We start from the raw sequence: 19,602 nt of genomic DNA, 5'->3' as shown, positions 1-19,602 counted from the left end.
CCCGGAGGATAGAATGAAATGAGGTGATGTGGAAAATAAAACAGGGACTTGTTTTATTTTGTTTATCTGGGGGAGAATCAAAGAAGGGCAAGGTGCAGCTTTGATGCAGGGTCAAACGTGGGGTTTAAGTGCAGCTTTGGGTTTTGATTCATTAGCTGGAAGTAGAGGGAGGAGAGCTTGCCCTGATAAACAGCAGGAGTAATTGGTTTGCTTGGAGAGGAAGAAAATCTAGCAGTGGAGTAAAGAGTGTATTTCTGCTGACTTTGTTGGACTCCAGTATTCAAGAAGTGAGGACTGATGCCTTTATTTCTGGATTGCTCATTGACAGATGCTAAAATGGCCTTCAGAGGGGCAGCTGTCTGCCATTACCCAGTCCCTTTTAAAGAATTTATTGTGGAGCACCTTCTCTTGTTCCTCTTTACAGCTTTGCTCAAAGGGTTTTTTTCTGAGCTGGCATGTCGGTGATCCCCTTAGGAGGGAGGTGGTTTTGCTCACTATTAAAAATTACCTCCTATCTATTAGGAACTTTGATGCCTGCTTAGGTGTGCAGAGCAGCTGGTGTTCTCCTAGAATTGCCAGCAAATATACTTGGCCTCTACAGAAAAAGTTTGGAGGTTTTGGAGATCACACAAACTGTCTTAACAGTACACTAGTTAATCATAGACGTCTAATACTTTTGTTTAAACAAATGTCAACAAGGGGCATATTGCAGCCAGACATTCCATAGACAGCTTAGTTTTTGCTGCTCCTGTCTGTTCTGATGGAAGTGCTTTGTGGGGATCACAGATCACTTCATCCTCTTAAGATTTCACTTGGTTTTGTCTATGCTGCTGAAATTGTTATTTAAGAGTGCACTTATTTCCAGAAGTGATTTAGACCTGTGTGGAGTAAAGCTGATACTACCAGCGCATTTTATGAAGGCCACCAGACAGGAATGACCGTTATTCATTACCAGCTTGCTGAAACAAAAGTGGAAAGCTCTATTTTCCTGCCACTTTTCCTAAGAGGTATGGTTCCCCGCTGCCTCTTTCCTTTGAATTTGTGAAATTTGCCGTTACAATGAAGCAATGGACGAAGTACGAGTATTGTGTGTGACAGGCTGCTCCTCTTAGGACCTCCATCTTGCATAAATCACTTTCCTTATGCCTCTCTATAAAATTTAAATGACATCTGGAAGGAAGGGACTTGCCAGACCCGTGCCTCTGAAATATTAAAGTTGTTTTACATTACATTGGCATTGCTTTAATCAAAAATCTCAGCTCTTGGGATGGAATGTGTGACCAGCTAAAATTTAGGGCACAGCATCCACGGAGGCATTTTGGAGAGAAAAGGTAATAATATTTTCTACCATAAGCATGTTTTGAGATTTGGGTTTCCTTCTAGGGTGGACAAGATGGTTCACTGGATTTCTTCAGTATGTTTTTTCTCAGAGGAATTTCAAGTCAGCGCTAAAATTTCATCTCCTTTCGGACTGTTTTTACATTCTGGGAAAGTTTTAAATTTTTGAAGATTCAGAGACTTTGTAATGTGAAAATACTGAAGACATTTGAATAGTGAGATGGCACCAAGGTGGCCAATTTTGGATTTTCCTTTTGTCACACTGTGACTTTCCACAGCTGGTAAAGTTTTGAAAAGTTACAGGAAGTAGCAGAGCTGACCAACAAAACAAGTGCAGGAGCAAGTGGGAAAGGGTCCATGAAGTAAAATGGCCTGAATATTGAGAATGTGATGAGTGGTGGCAACAAGAAATGCTAAAAATGGCAAGGAGAAAAAGAGAAGTGAGAGGAAGGAAGGCCTTCACAGGAAGATGGGGAAAATCTAAAGCATTTGAAATGCCTTCTGACATTATTGGTTTTTCCCGAAGGTACTTTGCCTTCTTCCAAACCAGCACCTTGCCAGGCATCTGAATTTCAGGTCAGCAACTTCAGTGCACATAGCGGGGCTTGTTGGGGTCACAGTGTAAGGCTGGATTAACATTCCTAACAGGCTCTCATTTGTGGATAGTCTGTGTGATCTTTCCTTATCCCTGACCATGTGGTAGGAAATACATGCTGATGATTCCTAGCAGGTGATGCAGCTGGAGGAGATGATTGGAAGTGCCAGTCCCTTTTCTTTACCCTGGCCGTGGCTTGGAGAGCCAGCAAGGAGCTTGGGGGTCTGTCTGCTGTCCTTCTGCCCCAGGTTTTCTTTCTCCTTGCTCATGAAGCCAGGTGTGTTCACTTTAGCATGGCAACATGAGTGAAACCCCATCCTTTCTTAGCATCATGGATAACATGTTTTCATTATGTTTGCAGACCCAATGTGTAAATGCAGCTGTAATAATGTATGGGTGACTCTGCTACAGAAGTTATGCTGGGGTAGCTAATCTTCATAGAGACTCTTTTATTCTATAAAAATCTATTTTCACAGCGCAAATTGTGGGGTGGGGAGGGGTGGGGTGGACGTGATATGACTTGTGCATGGAGCTCATGGGCACTTTACTTTAATCTTGGTATACTGTGTCTGCAGACATGGGAGTGGTACCCAGGATAATCATACAGGTAAGAGTAGTAAAAAACTGTGTGTTGGCTTGCTTTCAAGCCAAGTGTGCTCTGAGCTAGGCTCCAGAATTCTGTATCTCTCTGTTCTTCAGGGAATGGAAAAGCTGCAGATTAATAATGGGATAAGAAGCAGTTTTTATCCCTTAATAGATCCCTGTTTCCAAGCACCATGCGTCTTGCATGTCTTAATGTCTCAGCCCAGCTGGGATTGGTATGAGATAGGGAATTTAGGATCTCCCTTGAGCAATCTGCTCTTGCAGGTAGAGAGCCCTACCTTCCTCGAGGCTTTCATCAAGCATCTTTTATTGGCTGAAAGCGGTGGTGTTGTGTGCAGGCATCCTTCCTCAGCACCACGCCACTCTTTGTAGGCTTCAAAAACATTTGGCACCGCTTTGAAGGTGGGGAGAAGCTGAGGAATTTTTAGTCTGCTGCATTGAGAAGTTTGTTAGGTTTTGCTTTCAGTAACCTCCAATGGTTTAGGACTTCGTTCTGTCAATCTGATGCTGCCCGGTGCATGTTTTCAAGAGGAGGATGCTATATGGCTGCTTTCAGGACTCACAGATGCATTTCCCACTTGGTCTAGCTGCTGTTTCAGTATGTCTGTTACTGCAGTACCTCTGTTGAATCTTTCAGTGCTTGCGCAAGGATGCTCGCGTGTTCCTACAGACAATCATAAAAAGAGGCAACACTGCTGGATGTGCATGTTACAGCCTTTTTACCACCAATGCCAAACCATGCTGGGTCATCATGCCTGAATCTAAACCTGTATTGAGGCACAGAAACAATGTCAATCCAACTCTGGGGTATTACATGGTGATCTTTATGGGTTACTGGCTAGACAGAGAAGATTGCTTTAACCCTTTGACAAAGGAATGATGGCAGGGACGCTGCCCTCCGCAGAAATGTTCTTGCTTATGCTCTTGGATGGTAATTAGGGTTACGTTTACAATAGCTTCTTTCAGGCTTTCTCAGCTTGCAAAATAAAGCCATAAACCCGTACTTCAGTCCCAGAACGTGAAAGCAAGATTAATAGCAAGGCTTAAACACTTGTCGGGTGGATTTAAAGTGCAATATTTACTATAGTGTAGAAGAGAGCACTGAAATACTTCATGTTCCCAAACCACTGAAAAAAAGGCTGCTCACCATGGCTGTACATTATGATGGTTTCTTTCAGAGGCTTAAACTACATTTCTCATGGTGCTGAGTAGGAAGCATTAGGCACAAGTTCAAGGGTGTGACTGGGGATGTGCTTCCCATTGTTTCTTCATTTACTCTGGGCATCTCACGAGAAGAAAAGTTTCTTGGGCTCTGATGAAAAATGGCCATCTGGAGAACATGACTTAGAGATGGGAACACCCCATGGTTTAGGAGGACAGCTGGTAACACCAGAGCTCTCTCTAACTGTGGGGTGGCTCTGCAGCTGAGGTAAGATGGGAACCATCCGACTTGTGTTGTTGCAGTCCAAGAGCTGTGCAGGATCTGGGCGCTAAGGAACCAAGGATTCATGGCTGTTTCCCTGCAGGTGGGAAAGGAGTGAGCCTGGCTGTGAGCTTCACTCCAGTAACCCACATTACTTTCCTTTTTTCTTTTTAAGATAAAACTATCTAAAGTTTCAGGGAAGAGGCCAAGGCCGCATGGGGCTTTGAACAACCTGGTCTAGTGGGAGGTATTACTGCCTGTGTCAGGGGTTGGAAGTGGATGAGCTTTAAGGTCCCTTCCAACCAAAACCAGATTTTAAGAACGTGGCCTATGGATGTCTATTCAAATGATGAATGCAGATGTTTGGAAAAATCCATCATGCTGTTGTGCATAGACCTTGTGAAAGTGGCAAGGCAGAGGAGTGAAAGAACAGTGCTGGAGAGGATATTTTGCCTTCTTGCTTGTCTCTGGTATTGGCAGTAAAACAGAGTTACTTCTCTTGAGCTAATCCTGACATTACTAATAAAGTGAGGATTCCTCCCTGGAGTTGTATCCTCTATTCCTTTCACAGTGCTGCATTTAGGCATGTCCTGCACCGTCTCTGCAATGTGTCACCTATCTTAATTACGGTCCATGGCAGATGCTTCCAGGTATCTTATGATAGTAGAGATGGTTGATTACAAGTTTCTTTACACCTCAAATTCCTTGCATTCTCAACTGTAATTTGTTACACTGTCTTTACAGGGCACCCCAGTGAAACTTGGAGTATGTTTTATGTTAACATCCTTCAGTCTAACAGGCGTGTGGATCTGCAGTATTCAAATTAACATTTATTTGTGTGTTAAGGTTTTATTTCACCCCTTCCAGACTATCAGGTGGTGACAGGTAAATATCCTACAGAAAAGAAAATGAATTCAGTAGTCTTCCATCTCCCAGTTCAGTTTTAGTTTTTTGCTGGGGATAAAAAGGGGGAAGAAGAATAATAAAAAATGTAATAAAATATTTGTCTGAATCCCTTACCCTTTTTTATTGTAAGGTTGTGCTTTATGTACATGCTGCTGATTTGAAAAGTGTGGGAAGTCACATGTAGACAGACATGTGAAAATCTTAGAAGCATCAAGATGGAAATGCCCATCACTGAGGTCTTTGAGAAAGATGGTTGCACTTTAAAAAGGCTGAAAGTACTTGTCAGGTGTTTTACTTCTGGGAATTCTTCTTTGTGCTTCACAGCAGTGTTCTGCGGTACAGGTCTTGTGCAGTCAAGGATTAACCTACTTTTCCTTTGGAGGTCTTCTTCCTTATAACTGAGTTCATCCATGTAGGTCACATTCATACATTTCATGGGTTTCCTATAGCTCTAGGAAGTCTTCAGGCTGCTGATCACATTTATGGCACAGTGCGAATTGGGCAGTATGGAGGTGGGGAATCTCTTAACACTTAGAGCTGTATGACTGGTGAACCTCTCCTGCCTTCCATTGTAGCTCAGACTGGCCAGGACAAGAAGTAAACCCAGAGTGTTTTTCAAGGTAAGCTTTCTTCAGAGACTGCTTAAGAACCTTCAGAAAACAATGTGTGCTTAGATTACAGAGCAACAGTGCTGCATTCACCCCACAGGTATCACCACTGGATGGAAGTTGTTCTGTAGGTAGTCTTTGATGCTGACCATGTGCTGGGATTCCAGAAAGGGATCAGATATTTTTCGTGGCTCATGAGCTGGTGCTGATCAAACTGTTTAAGGGCAATGAAATGTCATACCTGTGGGTCTAATGCTATCTTGGGCTAGTAGGCACCCAGGTGGGCCTTTGTGGTAGACAGGTGTCTTCTTGCTGCAGGGTTGCTTGTACTTAGCTTTGGACCATCAGATGCTCTCCACTGTCTCGGAGATGACCTCTTCACTGTCTAGGCTTACCTCCAGTTTGGTTCTGTACTCTGAATTTTGTTTGCAGCTGGTGACATTACATGACTAGGCCTTCTTAAGAGCTCCCTGTTTGCTAGACCACATTGCACCCATCACTCCACTAAGCCATTTGGTGTGTTTGGAGAGGACAATAGTTTTTGCCTCTTGACAGTTGCTTGGACAGTGTGCTTAGGCATAGATGATGTTGAAGTGTTACTGCTTGTCAGCTCTGCACTAACTGGAGTTAGCAGAAACATGGGTCGGGAAGAAACTGGCCTAAGCTTGAAAGACAGAGACAAAAAAATGCAAATACTTGTTTTTCATGTGAACTGGGGGGATACTTCTGATTTTTTTACTCTGAGTACCTGAGTAATGGCAAGGTGAACAAAATGCTGGGGCAGTCATCCATGCAGCAAGCAGTTAGATCCAGTTTTGTCATGACTCTTCAAATGATGTTATCCATCCATGTACTTGGAAAGGATGGCCATGAAGTATCCCCAGAGGAGGCTGCTTGTGTCACTTCTCCTAAATATCTTTGTTCTTCAGGGAAGTTGTGAATCATTCAGGGTATAGGCAGCTTGTCAAGCATGGGACTCTTCCCAGACTTTCTCAAAGTAAATGCAGATGAAGGAAAAGTGAAAACCTTGTCAGGTATCTGCAGGAACCTGCAGTTAAAAGCATTGTGGAGGTGTTTCTTAAACTGCGTCAAAACTACCTCAGCAAAATCTGGAAAAAAAGGGGGGAAAAACCAAATCTACCTGGGCTTTGTAAAAGTTAATCTGTTTCATACCTTCCTTAAGAAGGGAAAAAAAAAAAAAGAAGAAAATTGCAAAGAAGAGTTACAGCATATCACAGTGTCATTATTAAATTTGTAATGAGGCAGCAATTATTTCTAGCCAAGCGTGAAGTAGCACGACAAGAATGAGCTCACATCATGTCAGTGAGCAATCTTCAGACTGGCAAATATCCGTGGCAGCACTGAGAGTGATGTGATGAAAGCTCTCTGTTATTCTCTTGTCTCTGAATGCGTGTGGACATTTATGCCTGAGGCTGGTATGTCCCCAAGAGCTGTACGTTGAAAAACACATTAGCAGGCCTTCATTTAAGCTTATTAAGGAAGCAGAAATAAAATGGTTAACAAAAGCTAATTCTTAGGTGTTATTTTCAATAATATTCAGCCCATTCTTGCCTGCCTGAGGATGGAGTAAAGATACTTTTTCTTCTTAAACCTGAATTTAAGGGATGCATATGTTTTGCCTCTGCTAAATATTTCCATGAAGCAGCTTCTGTAGATTCAGACAGCACTACACTGAAGGAATAAAGTGTTTTGATATAAAACTGTCCCTTTTTTAAACGATGAGCATCAGAGAGATTTAAGGACCACCTGGTCTGTTTTCAGGAGTCTAAATAAGTGCTTGTGCACATGCTCTTACAGCTCCAGTTACCATTAGAGGCTTGCCATATAAATTGTTCCCAAGCTTTTACGACAGATTTATTCTGAGCAAGATGTTAAGTATGGAGGAGAGGGTGAGAGAGAAAAATTCATGTGCATGAGCTATCGTGGTTATGGTAATCTTTGTCCCTTAGCTTGCATCTATTATGGACAGTCAAAGTTTGTAAAACTGTGGTTTGTTGTTTTTTTTTGTCATAAAGGGAGCAAAGTGGAGAGATGTGCACAGTATGGATTATATTTATTTTCAGAGCAACTCCTGACATCTCCCTGGCATTATATTGGAAGAGTAGCTCATGGCATTACATGAGCCAGCTTGTGCCCAGGCAGCCAAGGTCAGTGGAATCTTGGCCTGTATCAGCAATAGTGTGGCAGTGGGGCCAGGGCAGTGATCATCTGCCTGTACTGGGCACTGGTGAGACTGCACCTTGAATTCTCTGTTCAGTTCTGGGCCCCTCATTACAAGAGGGACATTGAGGTGCTGAAGCGTGTCTAGAGAAGAGCAACAGAGCTGATGAAGGGCCTGGAGCACAAGTGTGATAAGGAATGGCTGAGGAACTGGGGGTGTTTAGTCTGGAGAAGAGAAGGCTCGAGGGGACCTTATCATTCTACACCTACCTAAAAGGAGGTTGTAGTGAGGTGGGGGTCAGTCTCATCTCCCCAGTAACAAGTGACAGGACAAGAGGAAATGGCCTCAGGCTGCACCAGGGGAGGTGCAGTAGCCTGCTGGAGCAGAGTACAGTGGTGCTGATTGCCCACCTGAGGTATGAAAAGGTGGTTCTTGTCCTCTTGAGAAGTCATCATTTCAAGGTGAAACTGCATCATAGTGGACACATCACAGCAAAGTTTGTTGCATGTTTCTTTCTAAGAATCCCCATCATTATTGGTGACTGGTTGCTCCCAGGACCAATTGCTCACAGAGGAAGGCAGTTGGTAGCATTAATCCATGGGTTTGAGTAGAGCCTTTGGCCACCTTTTACAACTCAGACACCATAAGGAGAATTAGGCCTGATCTTGTCCTCTCAATAGACATAAAGCCAAGTCCAAATTACCAGTAACATTAGTTCTATTTCTTGGTTCTTCAAGGGTGTATGTATCACTCATCCTTCCTTGTCTTTGCCATTTCCCGTATTCAGCTCTATTGTTGACTTCCAAGCCTGTCATGGTGTTATAGTGATGCTGTTGTAGTGATTGTTGTGGCGATGCTGTTGTGTGCTCTCCTGCTGAATATGCCCTCCAACAAAACAAGGTATTTTGCTTTTGGTTAGTACTAGCTTAAAAAAGATTTTTGAATAAAAGGCTTTAAGATGAAAGAGGATCTAGATGAGATCTTTGGAAGAAATTCTTCCTTATGAGGGTGTTGAGATGCTGGCACAGGTTGCCCAGAGAAGCTGTGGCTGCCCCATCCCTGGCAGTGTTCAAGGCGAGGTTGAACGGGGTTTGGAGAAACCTGCTGTAGTGGAAGGTGTCCCTGCCCATGGCAGCGGGTTGGAACTGGATGACTTTTAAGGCCCATTCCAACCCAAACCATTATAGAATTGCCTTGTGGATGCTTAGCAGTGTTTTTTCTCAGGGCAAGCGGCATCTTGCTCATTACTTGGGATGTCACAAAGGAAGACACTGTACCAGGCGGTGTTTATCCTTTTCTTCAGCTCCAGCTAGTTGTGTGTGCAAGGCTGTGCCCTTGTTATTTAATAGTGCAATAAAGAAAGAAAAGATCGTAAAAACTGAATAACTAATGAAGAGGAGGGAAAGAATCTGAAAAGAATAAGACAGTGCATTAAACATTTCCCTGAGCAGGGAAATGAGTCTCAGTTCAGTAGCAAAAACTTCTGTTAATAGAGATGTGTGTGGAGGCAAGGAAGACCACAAAGCAAACAGGGTAACCTCATACCAGGGCATTCCTTTTTTTGTAGAGTGAGAGATAATTTTGCTGTATTCCTGCTCAGCGTGTTTGGTGCGGGCTACGCTTTGTAGTCACTGTAAAAAAATGGTCATTTTTAGAGCACTTGTGACCTGGTGAACGTAATAAGGACCGGTTTGCTTAATGTGCCACACAGCTTCTCCTTCCTCCCATGCTGTCACTCTTGATCTGTCCTGATAATCACCATCCCAGTGTGTGTCTTGGAAACAGTCTGAACTACAGCTACGTTATCATGTTAAGTTTTTATTTAGGTAATAAATGTACTAGGGGAGATTATTGTATTCAGTGTGGCGTACACAGATGGAGGCATGAGGGACACAGAGGTCTTTATTCATGTTTTCCCTTCTTGTCCAGCAGTCATCTTGATGGGAATTACAATCTGGAATTACAGTGGGAGGCTTTATGTTTTGAAAATACTTGTCACCTACTCAGGCTGTTGTTGGTTTTAAGTCAGACAGGAAGGAAAGTCAGTGCTGGCATATTTCAAGGTGAAATGGTTGAATGTGAAGTTATTTTGCACACTGTTCAGATAGGCAAGTGTGCTGATAATGCAGATAATAACTGGACAGATGTAATCCCTAAATCAAACAGTAATAAGCAAAAATGTACTGCTGATGGAGCTGCTATTTTAAAGGAGTGATAGCAGCCAGTCACAAGGGAATACCCCCATCCACCTCAGTATTTCCTTCTAGCACCTCTTCCTTTTTCCTTCTAATTACTTATGAAAGGAACTATTTAATAGATTGATGTCTGTGTTCTTTATGCCTGTTATCTGTTGCTACTGTGAAACTAGTTACTGTGTTTTAGTTCAACAAAGGTTCCTCAAGGATAATTCCTTCCTCTGTGGGGCAGACAGGAAGAAAAGCCTCCTGGTATTACCTGATTAACGCATGGGAGGAGAAATGCAGAAATTTTGTTATAAAATAGAGAGGGAATAAGGCAGGAGATGGATGGTACAAAACATTTTAAAAACAGCGTCTATTATTACATTTCATCTATCAAAAAAGATCACAGAGACCTCTTTCCTTCAAAGAAGCACACAAATACATATATCATCTTTGCCCTTTTCAGGATATTTTAAGCCTAATGTTGTTTTTGAGACTGTAGTTTCTGTGTGCCAAAGTCAATTAATTTAATCATTTGTAACAGAAGGCAGCACAGAACCTGTATATTAACGTGAAATACTAAGCTGTTACATACCATTTTCTGCCATTAATTTCAATTTGCGTGGTCATAAAATCACCACTTTGTTCAATCTTGATAGCTACCAGTGAACCAGAGGCTCTTGGAACAATACCAGAGGACACAAACACAGCCTGCAAAATCCCTTTTTTCTACAGACCTCTCCCAATCATTTTTGTTCAGTAATGAAGTCTTTGTTCACAAAGATTAATGACTTTGCAGGGGTCCCCTTCCATCTTTGAAGGAAAGAGAGAACCAGTTTATTAAGCTGCTGCATAGGGAGTTGAGATTGAAGATAAGGATGTAAAGGGTTGTATTTCCTGGGAGCTGTATGAGAGATTACTCTGCTTGGATCCACAGTAACAATAGTAGGATTCGAGGTGCATAATTCTTTGCTTTACACTTTGAAAGGATGCCTCCTAAATATCCAGCTTGGAATTGGAGATACCTATGTATTTGCTAAAGGGGCTTGAAGTATTGCTCTGGAGCATATTGTTTCCTTCAAGGAGCAGAAATAATGTTTCACCTGATACACTACTTCCAGGGCCTACTGCAAATGACTTTGACTGAAGGATATTTTCTTCCTCTGCTGAATCAGCTGCCTGAGCTGCAGTGATTTTCATGGCCTGATGATTTTTTGTTAGAAATAGGATAAAAGGCTTAGCCTGTCTTGTTCATTCTGCCCTGACTACATATAGTTAACATTGAAGCATTTGGCCTAACATAGCCAGCATTTCAGCAGCACAACAGGATGAATTTAAAATCACGCATGGTGATATTACTTCATTACTGCTGGTGATATTACTTCATCATTTGACATATCTATGTTGGGACAACAGAGGATATTCCCTTTTCCTTTACAAAACATAAAAATAACAAGCTCAAAAGGCCAGCAGTGTTTCCTAGAGGGGATAGCCAGGCTATGCTCTGCAAGGAATCCCTTCTAATATACGCACCCAATTAAGTCAGTTTAACGGCCAATTTCAAGTCTGATTTTATTGTTTCTCAGGCTGTGGTTCTGTGCACACCAACTGACAGCAGCTGCCTGCATTTCTGCAGCCTTCACTGGTTGATATTGACTGCTGAAGCCCTGGCAGCTTCCACAGGTTCAATTCTCAAACAAGCAACAGCATTTTCAGGAGGTGGAACAGAACCTCCCTGGTGCTCTTGGACAGGTAGAGCTGTGCTTTGCCTCAGCTATACCTGTGTGTTTTGCACGTGCACCAAAACATTGCACCGTGGAGACTGTGTCTCCTGCTGCTCCAGAGACAGCCATTATATTGTAACAAATGTGATAATTAAAGCTGTGATCAAGCTTAGGTTAAATGAATCCCTTACCTCCCTTCTTTTCAACAGCTGTTCAGTCAGACAGTCTGGGTTTGATATCCATTCAGAAATCATTTGGGGGGAGGATGTTTGAAATTTGCTACTTGGTAGGTTAGGAGCTATTTGAGTAAAGGAGAAAACACCCAGCAGGAGGACCCCGAATGTTTTTCCTGGATGCTAAGGAGAGTTGCTTGTGTGTGCAGTTTTAAAGCACTGTTCTAATTCCTCCACCTTGTTTGCTCTGCATATTTGATTCATTTGAGCCTATTCCCAGTGACTGTTTTTGTGTCTGTATGAAAGGTAGGATAAAGTTTACAACAGCACCTGAGTCATTTATGAATATCTTAGAATATCATAGTCTTCCCATCCCTAAAATAGCTAAGGGCTAGTGGGAAGTTTTATTTGTAGGCTCTAGTTTTTTACAAGGCTGGTACAACTGGTGAAAGACTGAACAGTTAGAAAATGTAGAAAAGCATCAGAGTAATGAACTGTGAAAACAGTACCTTGGTTTAGTTTGTCTAACTTTTTAATTCCATAGCTGGGAGAAGGGGAAGAATAGTTCTCAATTCCTGAAACAGTGTGTTTGTGTTATGTGCTGTTCATCAAGCTGTATACGCTGCCTTAACTGCACCACTAACTCCTAGGAGTGCAGGGCTAGAAGTGTTTCCACTGAGATGAGCTGAATTTCCATTTGGTTTCAGAGACAGAGCTGTTCTGCTGTTCTGCTTGTGGGCATGCTGGAGTAAGGCCATTAAAAGACCATTTTCAAGGGGATTTTTATTGTATGTGAGCACATATCAGATTTGAAAACATACTCAGCAGCAGCAACAGCTCCCTACTGCAAAAGATAAAACATAAAATCTAAACCCAAATGGACACTCGGAATTCTTTATGTGTCTGAATGACTCTCATCCCTTCATCGCTTCATTAATGGATATCCCCATGGACCACAGCTCTCTCTTAGCTTCCCTTACATTGGGTTTATTCTGGCAATTGCCTGGTATTGTCAACTAATTGGAGTGGAAATGATAAATGTTGTTACTGAGCTGCCAAGTCTCCTCACTTGGCCACTGGTGGGTGATGCTGGTGATTGTTACCCAAAGTGTAATTGCTCAGGCCTCTGCCTACAGTCTCAACAAAGCAGACTGGTATTCCTCCTCTGAGACATCCAGTACCTGCCTCTGGTCGAGGATGACTTTGGAAGCGAACCCAGCCCAGCGCATATCAGGGAGTGCTCGGGCTGGGCGCTACTGGTTTCTTATAAAAGCAGGAAAAGTTAATTAGTAAGGTACATGCTAAGCAATAACAACCACCTTGGTTTTAGCACGATGGTAAAAATACCAAGCTTGATTCCTGGCTAACATTCAGGCTTTGGCTGTAGGCTGCTCTTTTCACCCTCCTTAGTAATTGCAGCAATACCACCAGGCAGATGACTGGCTTTACACGTCTGGTGTGCTGCAGGGGACGATCCAGCATCCAGTGACACTTTATGGATTGACCGAATGTTTTCGCGAGGCTATAAGAAATGGAAAAGGGGCTGGAGGAAAGACGCAAGCCAGCTGTTGTGTACTGCCTGTTTCTGCAGTCATTGTGCCAGAATAGAGTGTGAATTGTTACCTAGTGCAATGATACCCCAAGTTAAATAGCATTGGATTGAATTACAGAGGCTTTTTATGTATTAATAGCAGACTGATTATTTTTTGTTTGTTGGGTGGGGTATTTTGCTGAGGTAGAGGAGGAGCAGGTGCAGCCATATCAAGTTATGATAACCAGTCGAAAAAGTCATGGTCAAAGAGATTAAGGTCTTCCATGTCCTATTTTATGTGACAGTGTGGCAACAGCAATCCATGAGTGCTCACAGCTGCTCTTTAGTTTACTCTGCTTCAGTCCTCATTTGCTTTTACTGCTGGTTGCTTTCTTGTCTCTATCTCTTCTTACCCTTTCCTTAACATGCAGTTCTGCTCTGTCGCCTGCCTTTTCCTAAGTCCTCATCAGTATTCTCCAAGCTCTTGCACTGTGCTCCTGTGTCTTGGGTTTTATTTTATTTCACCTTGTGTCTGGGTGCCTGCAAGCTCTAAAGGTTTGTGAGCTTATCTTGCTTTGTTGGCTCCTGTACTGCAAACCAACCAAGTACTGCAGATATCTCTCCTTGCAGCATGGTGTTTTAAAATGCAGTTGAATTAGGAATCGTTTCTTCTTTTGATATGGGGAAATCCAAAGAATTAATAAATCATAAGGGCACTACTTGGTGCCTAAGGACTGCTTTCCATCTTCCAAGTGCTCTGTGCACAGCATTTCATTATTTATACTGTTAATTATATTAGTACTTGTAAGGAAAAAGCTTCTTAAATTTTCATTGATAAAAGTACACCCTTAACAGGATAGGAATTCAGTGCTTAAATTGTAGCAGATAATTTGTCCACTGAGATACAGTGCCTTGGGGAAGATGTTACAGCAGTTCTTTAAGTGTATACCAAGAAGTCTTGTATGTTTCAAACATTAACATCTGGGAGCTTTAAAGTGTCTTTGTAAGTGTTTGGTTGCCTTAGTTATAGTCACATTTGAAATGGAAAAAACCCAAAAGAATAATTAAAATACCAATAGTCTGTGTTCTCCAGGTCACAAGAGCTCTAAATACGTACCAGTAAATCTTTCTATGCTTTCCTGTATTAGCAGCTGTCAGCTATGCACTTCCATGTAAACAGGGGACGTGTTAAAATAGGTTTGAGATGTGATAGTAATGGCATCAGTGTCCAGGGATACTACCACTAGTAATTATTGCAATAAATTCCACTTTCTTTCATGGATTTCCATCATGTGTATGAAGTACAGGGGCTGCTTTTCCCTCCCATTTCAAAGGTGTTAAATAGCCTTGCACTTTCTGTGGCTCATAGCCAGAGTGTTGCATTTTGCTCAATTTGGTAGCATTACAGAGAATAAACCCTTCACTTTTCTGTAGAGAAATCAGTAAACTTAATTATTTAGCAGATTTTTCCAGTCTGAGTTTAGGTCTGTTGCTCCATAGTCAGGAATGTTAACCTTAATGTTGAACTGTCAAAAGAGCTGAGCACCAAGACCTGTGAGCTGCGTGAAAGACTCTCATACCCAAAAAATCAGGTAGCAGTTTTCTGGCTATTAACTGGATTATGAATTCTTAAAACCTCTGTGGAGATGTGTCAGTTTTGATCTGATACCTGGCAAATGGAAATCACTGATGCATGCAGATGTTCCAAGTAGATTATTATCACGTGGATTTAGAAAAAGCTGGTTTGAGCTTAAGCTGTAATAGAAAATAAGGGAGGGAGAAGAGCAAAGAGAAGGTTTTCTTATCAGAAACTTGAGCATTTTAAGTCTCAAAATGTGAGTAAGGGTGGCTTTGTGCTGACCTCTTGTCATGTGAGTCGTTTGGCCGTTATTCCACCATGGAAATAGTTTTTATTTTAATGAAGAAGAGAGGCCATAAGTGAAGGTTTAGGAGAGCCAAGTGATGAGGCACTCCATCTGCTCTATGTACTCAGGCTTACCCAATGGCTGTCTTCTGAGCCAGCAGCCTCATCCTGCAGCGAGCTGCCAGTTTTAAAATCCAGGCTGCTTTTTACCACTGACATGGTTCTCGCACTGATTCTCTCCTTTGCCACCCCCTGCTTTGAGGTTTTCTTCCAACTAGGAACAAGCAAGCAAAGGATGTATCAAATAGATATATCAAATATATCAATAGATACCTAAAATGGTTCCATCAAGCAGATTAAACATAATTCTTTATAGTGGAAAGATGTTTGGAGGTCTGGGTATTACCATGATTTTAGGAGTCTTTTGGGTGAGTCTGACTATAATAAAGCTCTGTTAAAGAGGGCAGAATGCGTTAAATCATTAGCTAAACATGTAACTTAACCTAAATTTATTCTGTAACTGTACTGTAAATCAGTCTGTAAATCATACTGTAAGTCAGATGAAGTCAGGATCTCCTTTCTAGAGCTGCAGCCAGAGGAGAACCAGCTGTATTACCAGAGCAGAAATTACCATCTCTCTTGGTCTTGATATCTTACCTGTACACTTAATGCCATCTCATACTGTTACTGGGGTTAGTGTTGCCATCATCATTATACTAACAGAGAATCTCCCTGAATTTCTGGTGTTGCCAGACTGTTTGTTCCTTTTGTGTGAACTCTGCCACAAGAGAAGAGCACAGTTTGATTAAGAATGAAATGCTTCTCTAAAGCAGCTAAGAGGCACAAGGAATTGTCAGCAGCGTTTTTGGTTATCCCATTCCTTGCAGGTTTGCACTCTTGATCTATCATTGTAGGGTAAGCTGTTTGGTTTTGACAAAGAGCCCTCTTTCCCAGGGGAGGCAACCAGCCCTTTTTCCTCTACAGTCAGCCCTGCATGCAGGATGGGTGGATGAAGAGAGAGCCCCTACCTGTGCCCTCTTTCAGTTACGCAGGTGAAGTGAAGCCTTGTAAGACCATCACTCTCCACATGTTGCACATGCTGGTTTGTAGAACTTCTTGGCTGGCTTGCAGGTCACATGAACTCACAAGGCCGCAGCACCCAATAGCAGCTTCTGCATAAGTTCCTGAGCAAATGGCCAGATTTTTCAAGATATTTTTGCTCTCATTAAGCAATCTAATGGGCTTTTAAGGCACATTTCAGTGCTTTATCATTATGCTTAACAGTTTTAGTAGTTAGCCCTTAATATGTTCCTGGTAGTCAACTGTGAATCATCTTCTCATATCTTAATTTGCCTAAGTCATACTTTACACTCTGAGTAAATTGACTTAACAGAGTAAATCACTGCATCATGTAAATGAGTAGCAAAGTCTGGTCTCTGTTCAAATCCATTAAAAATGAGGCTTAATGGCTTGGATAGCAGCTGTCTGTACTGCACAGGAAAATCTACTGTGTAGCATAAATTTAGCTTGCTGTACGCACAGGGGTTGTCTAATGGGAAGGAGTTTTTCAGACAAGAAACTGATCTTCCTTGTCCCATTTTCTTTTCGTGGATTTAACTGGAGGCTTTTAAAAACAGCTAATTAAACATGAACGTGGCAATTGAATCATTCAGAATACCTCAGTACATAGTTACTGGTTGCTTTTTTAAACTGCCGGAGAAAGGATGCTTGGCATGGGTGAAGTGACACTATGGAAGAACTCAGTGCAGGCAAGACAGGCAGACTTGGCTGCTTCTGTGGGATGCTACTGATGCTGTTTTAGTATCAGGATGACTGGAAGTCAGTGTTCAGGAGTAAAGAGAAAGAAGTCTTTGTTTTCCAAGCATCCTACCAAAAGTGATGAGTCCGAGGTGGCTGTTCAACCCTTGGAGAAACTGGTGGGAAAGAAGGAGAAGTCTGGCAAGTGTCAGGGTCTGAGCTGCCTTATGAGTGCAGGGTGGTTGCGTGGGATCATGACCTCAGCATGGAAGGAATGGAAGAGGGTCAAGCTGGGGTGGTGAAAACTCTTTAGCCAATTAGCTGTGGGTGTTCAAGCTGGGTACACTGATGAAGTGGTGGTGACAGCTATTCCCAAATCTGTTGAACTGTCTGCTTGATCAGAGTTCTCTTCATGATGTGTTGGAATTAATGTCACCAGGTAGAGCCTGTTTATACCTGGCCATGCGCTCAGCATTTTTTACTAAATCTAATTGCAGTCTAAGGCTCTTTAGACCTGTGCTTCCATCTTATAGCCTTAATGTAATAAGCACAGTTTGTATTATGTTTTTGACACTAGGACTTTGTCTTCCTCAAGTTTCAGTGTTACATTCAACAGCTCATTTGGGTTCAATCATGTCAAGATCTACCTGCGTTCTCTATCAGCTCATGGGGTGCTGAGTGGTACCACAGCTACCCAGGAGCAGGTTAGCCTCAAAGCTACCTCAGCTGCCTCCACACAAGCTGTGCTCATAGGCATAGCTGAAGTTTGGACAGTCCAAACTGGATTATAAAGTTTCCCAGAGATGCTCTGAACACCTAAAGTTGTTGGAGGTTATGTCCTAATGCTTGTCTTGTCTTTGGAGTGCCCCATCCCTGGAAGTGTTCACAGCCAGGCTGGATGGGGCTTGGAGCAACCTGGTCTAGTGGAAGGTGTCCCTGCCCATGGCAGGGGGTTGGAACTAGATGAGCTTTAAGGTCTCTTCCAACCATATCAGTCTAGGATTCTAGAATTTGCCATGCATCATGGCCTTGTATTTCAACTACGTGTTTGAACTCACTGAACGAAAGGCTCCAAGTTGTGCCTGCGGAGCATGTGGGAGGAGGGAAAGGTGGCCTGGTGTAGACTTTCCTCTTCCAGTTTGTCTATATTGAGCTATTTGCTCTTGTGTAAAATAGCACTTGCCTTGTGCTGTATGGGTCTCCTTTAAAACTTCTGTTTATTTGCAGAATAACACCATTTGGAAGCCAGATTCCTGCCAGGAGTGCCGTTGCCACAGCAATATTGTCACCTGTGAATCCACCCTTTGCAAACATCCCCAGTGTGACTTTCAGAAGGTAAGCAGCTGCAACTGTTCAAATGCCAGCTGACCCAATGTCCTGGTGGTGGGAGAAATGTCAGGTCACTCTGGAGTTCCAGGCCTTCCCCTGCTTGAAACCCCTGGAATAGTTGTATGTCAAAATGTGTTTGGGTCTGCCACACTGTGATACCTGTAAAGGTGTGGTGGGAACAGTTTGGGTAGTTGGACAGCCCCTGTGTAAGCAAAGCTCCTCTTGTATTAAGAGGGACACAAAAAAAGGATTCAGTGTGAGGTATTTTCCTGGAGAAGGGGCAAGAGATGAGCTGCCATGTCAACCTTCTGGGCTCAACTGCCTCCCTACAGCTCCCTTTGAATTCACAGCCAGATTTGGGGGAGGAGCAAGAGGAAACAGTGAAATCCTATTCGTCTTCTTAGGGTGTGTGTGACTGCCCAGGGTCAGGCACAGTTCCTGTAAGCTTTCACATCTCACCGATGCAAGCTTGTATGCAAGAAACACATGAGCAAAACCCAGTGTGTGAACCTTTGTCCCCTTCATCATGCTACAGACGGAAGCTTGCTGTTGGAACAGCTTGCAGGCTGCCTGTGCTTCAAGGGCTGTCTGGTCCCCAAAGGAAGCCCCTGAATGGGCTTGGACCTCTCAGCATGACCCCAGCTTCCAGTCACCCTACATTGGAAGACAGATCTAGGTCTTCCTCAAACATGCAGGTGGACGCTTTCCACCCTGATGAACAATGACAGAGCTGAGCTTGTTTGTCTTTCAGTTTCTTCTGTCTTGTGATGGCCCTTGAGCTTTTGTTGTCTCCTGTTTTATCTTTCTCTGTCTGAGCCTTCATTAATGGCTACAGCTAATTGGCCATGGAATTGGTCTTGCGTTAGCATCTGGATTAATGGGGTAACATGCATGGGTGGCAATGAAAATTAGTGTTTTAAAGAGGCATTGCTGATATAATTATATGGCTTTATGAAGCAGGTTAAAATGTTTTCCAATATGACAGCATTAACGAGGAAATAATTTTGGTTCTTACTGTTTCTCCTCCATTATTATCACTGTGTATTGATTAAAGCCAGACTGAAATATTAGGAAGTTCTGTGCTAAGGAAGAGAGAAATAAAAATGTGCTGGCACGGCACAACAGTAATGAGTGATGTTGTTAATCTTAAAAAAATTGAATAAATGAAAAGGTGTCAACTTTAAAGCTTATAAAAGGAAATAGATTTATAGTGTGAAATGAATCTGTGTGACTCCTTGACATGGGGGCCTGAACCCAGGAAGTAATCTTCAAGACAAAAGAGTTTAAGTGTTCTGTAAAGGTCTGGCCATTTAAATGTTCAAAAGGATCATTAAGGAACGCAGAAAAAAAAATCCAGTCATTGTTAAGGCACAAAGCAACCCCTGATG

At 42.5% G+C, this 19,602-nt stretch overlaps 1 protein-coding gene across 1 annotated transcript in view; it reads left to right on the top strand.

Moving 5' to 3' along the window:
- The window catches only part of FRAS1 (Fraser extracellular matrix complex subunit 1), a 158,060-nt gene that overhangs the window by 35,492 nt on the left and 102,966 nt on the right, over window positions 1–19,602 (top strand). The window contains exon 3 of the mRNA XM_061356486.1: window positions 18,113–18,220. Within this exon, the coding sequence (XP_061212470.1) occupies window positions 18,113–18,220 (108 nt within the window). The remainder of the gene's footprint in view (window positions 1–18,112; window positions 18,221–19,602) is intronic.

The sequence above is a fragment of the Neopsephotus bourkii genome, unplaced genomic scaffold (assembly GCF_033783945.1).
Source record: "Neopsephotus bourkii isolate Nb327-2 ecotype Australia unplaced genomic scaffold, CSIRO-AGI_Nbou_v1 NB_107, whole genome shotgun sequence".
Lineage (NCBI taxonomy): Eukaryota > Metazoa > Chordata > Aves > Psittaciformes > Psittacidae > Neopsephotus > Neopsephotus bourkii.
The sequence above is the reverse complement of the archived record's forward strand: the minus strand, read 5'-3'. Positions and strand labels throughout refer to the sequence as shown.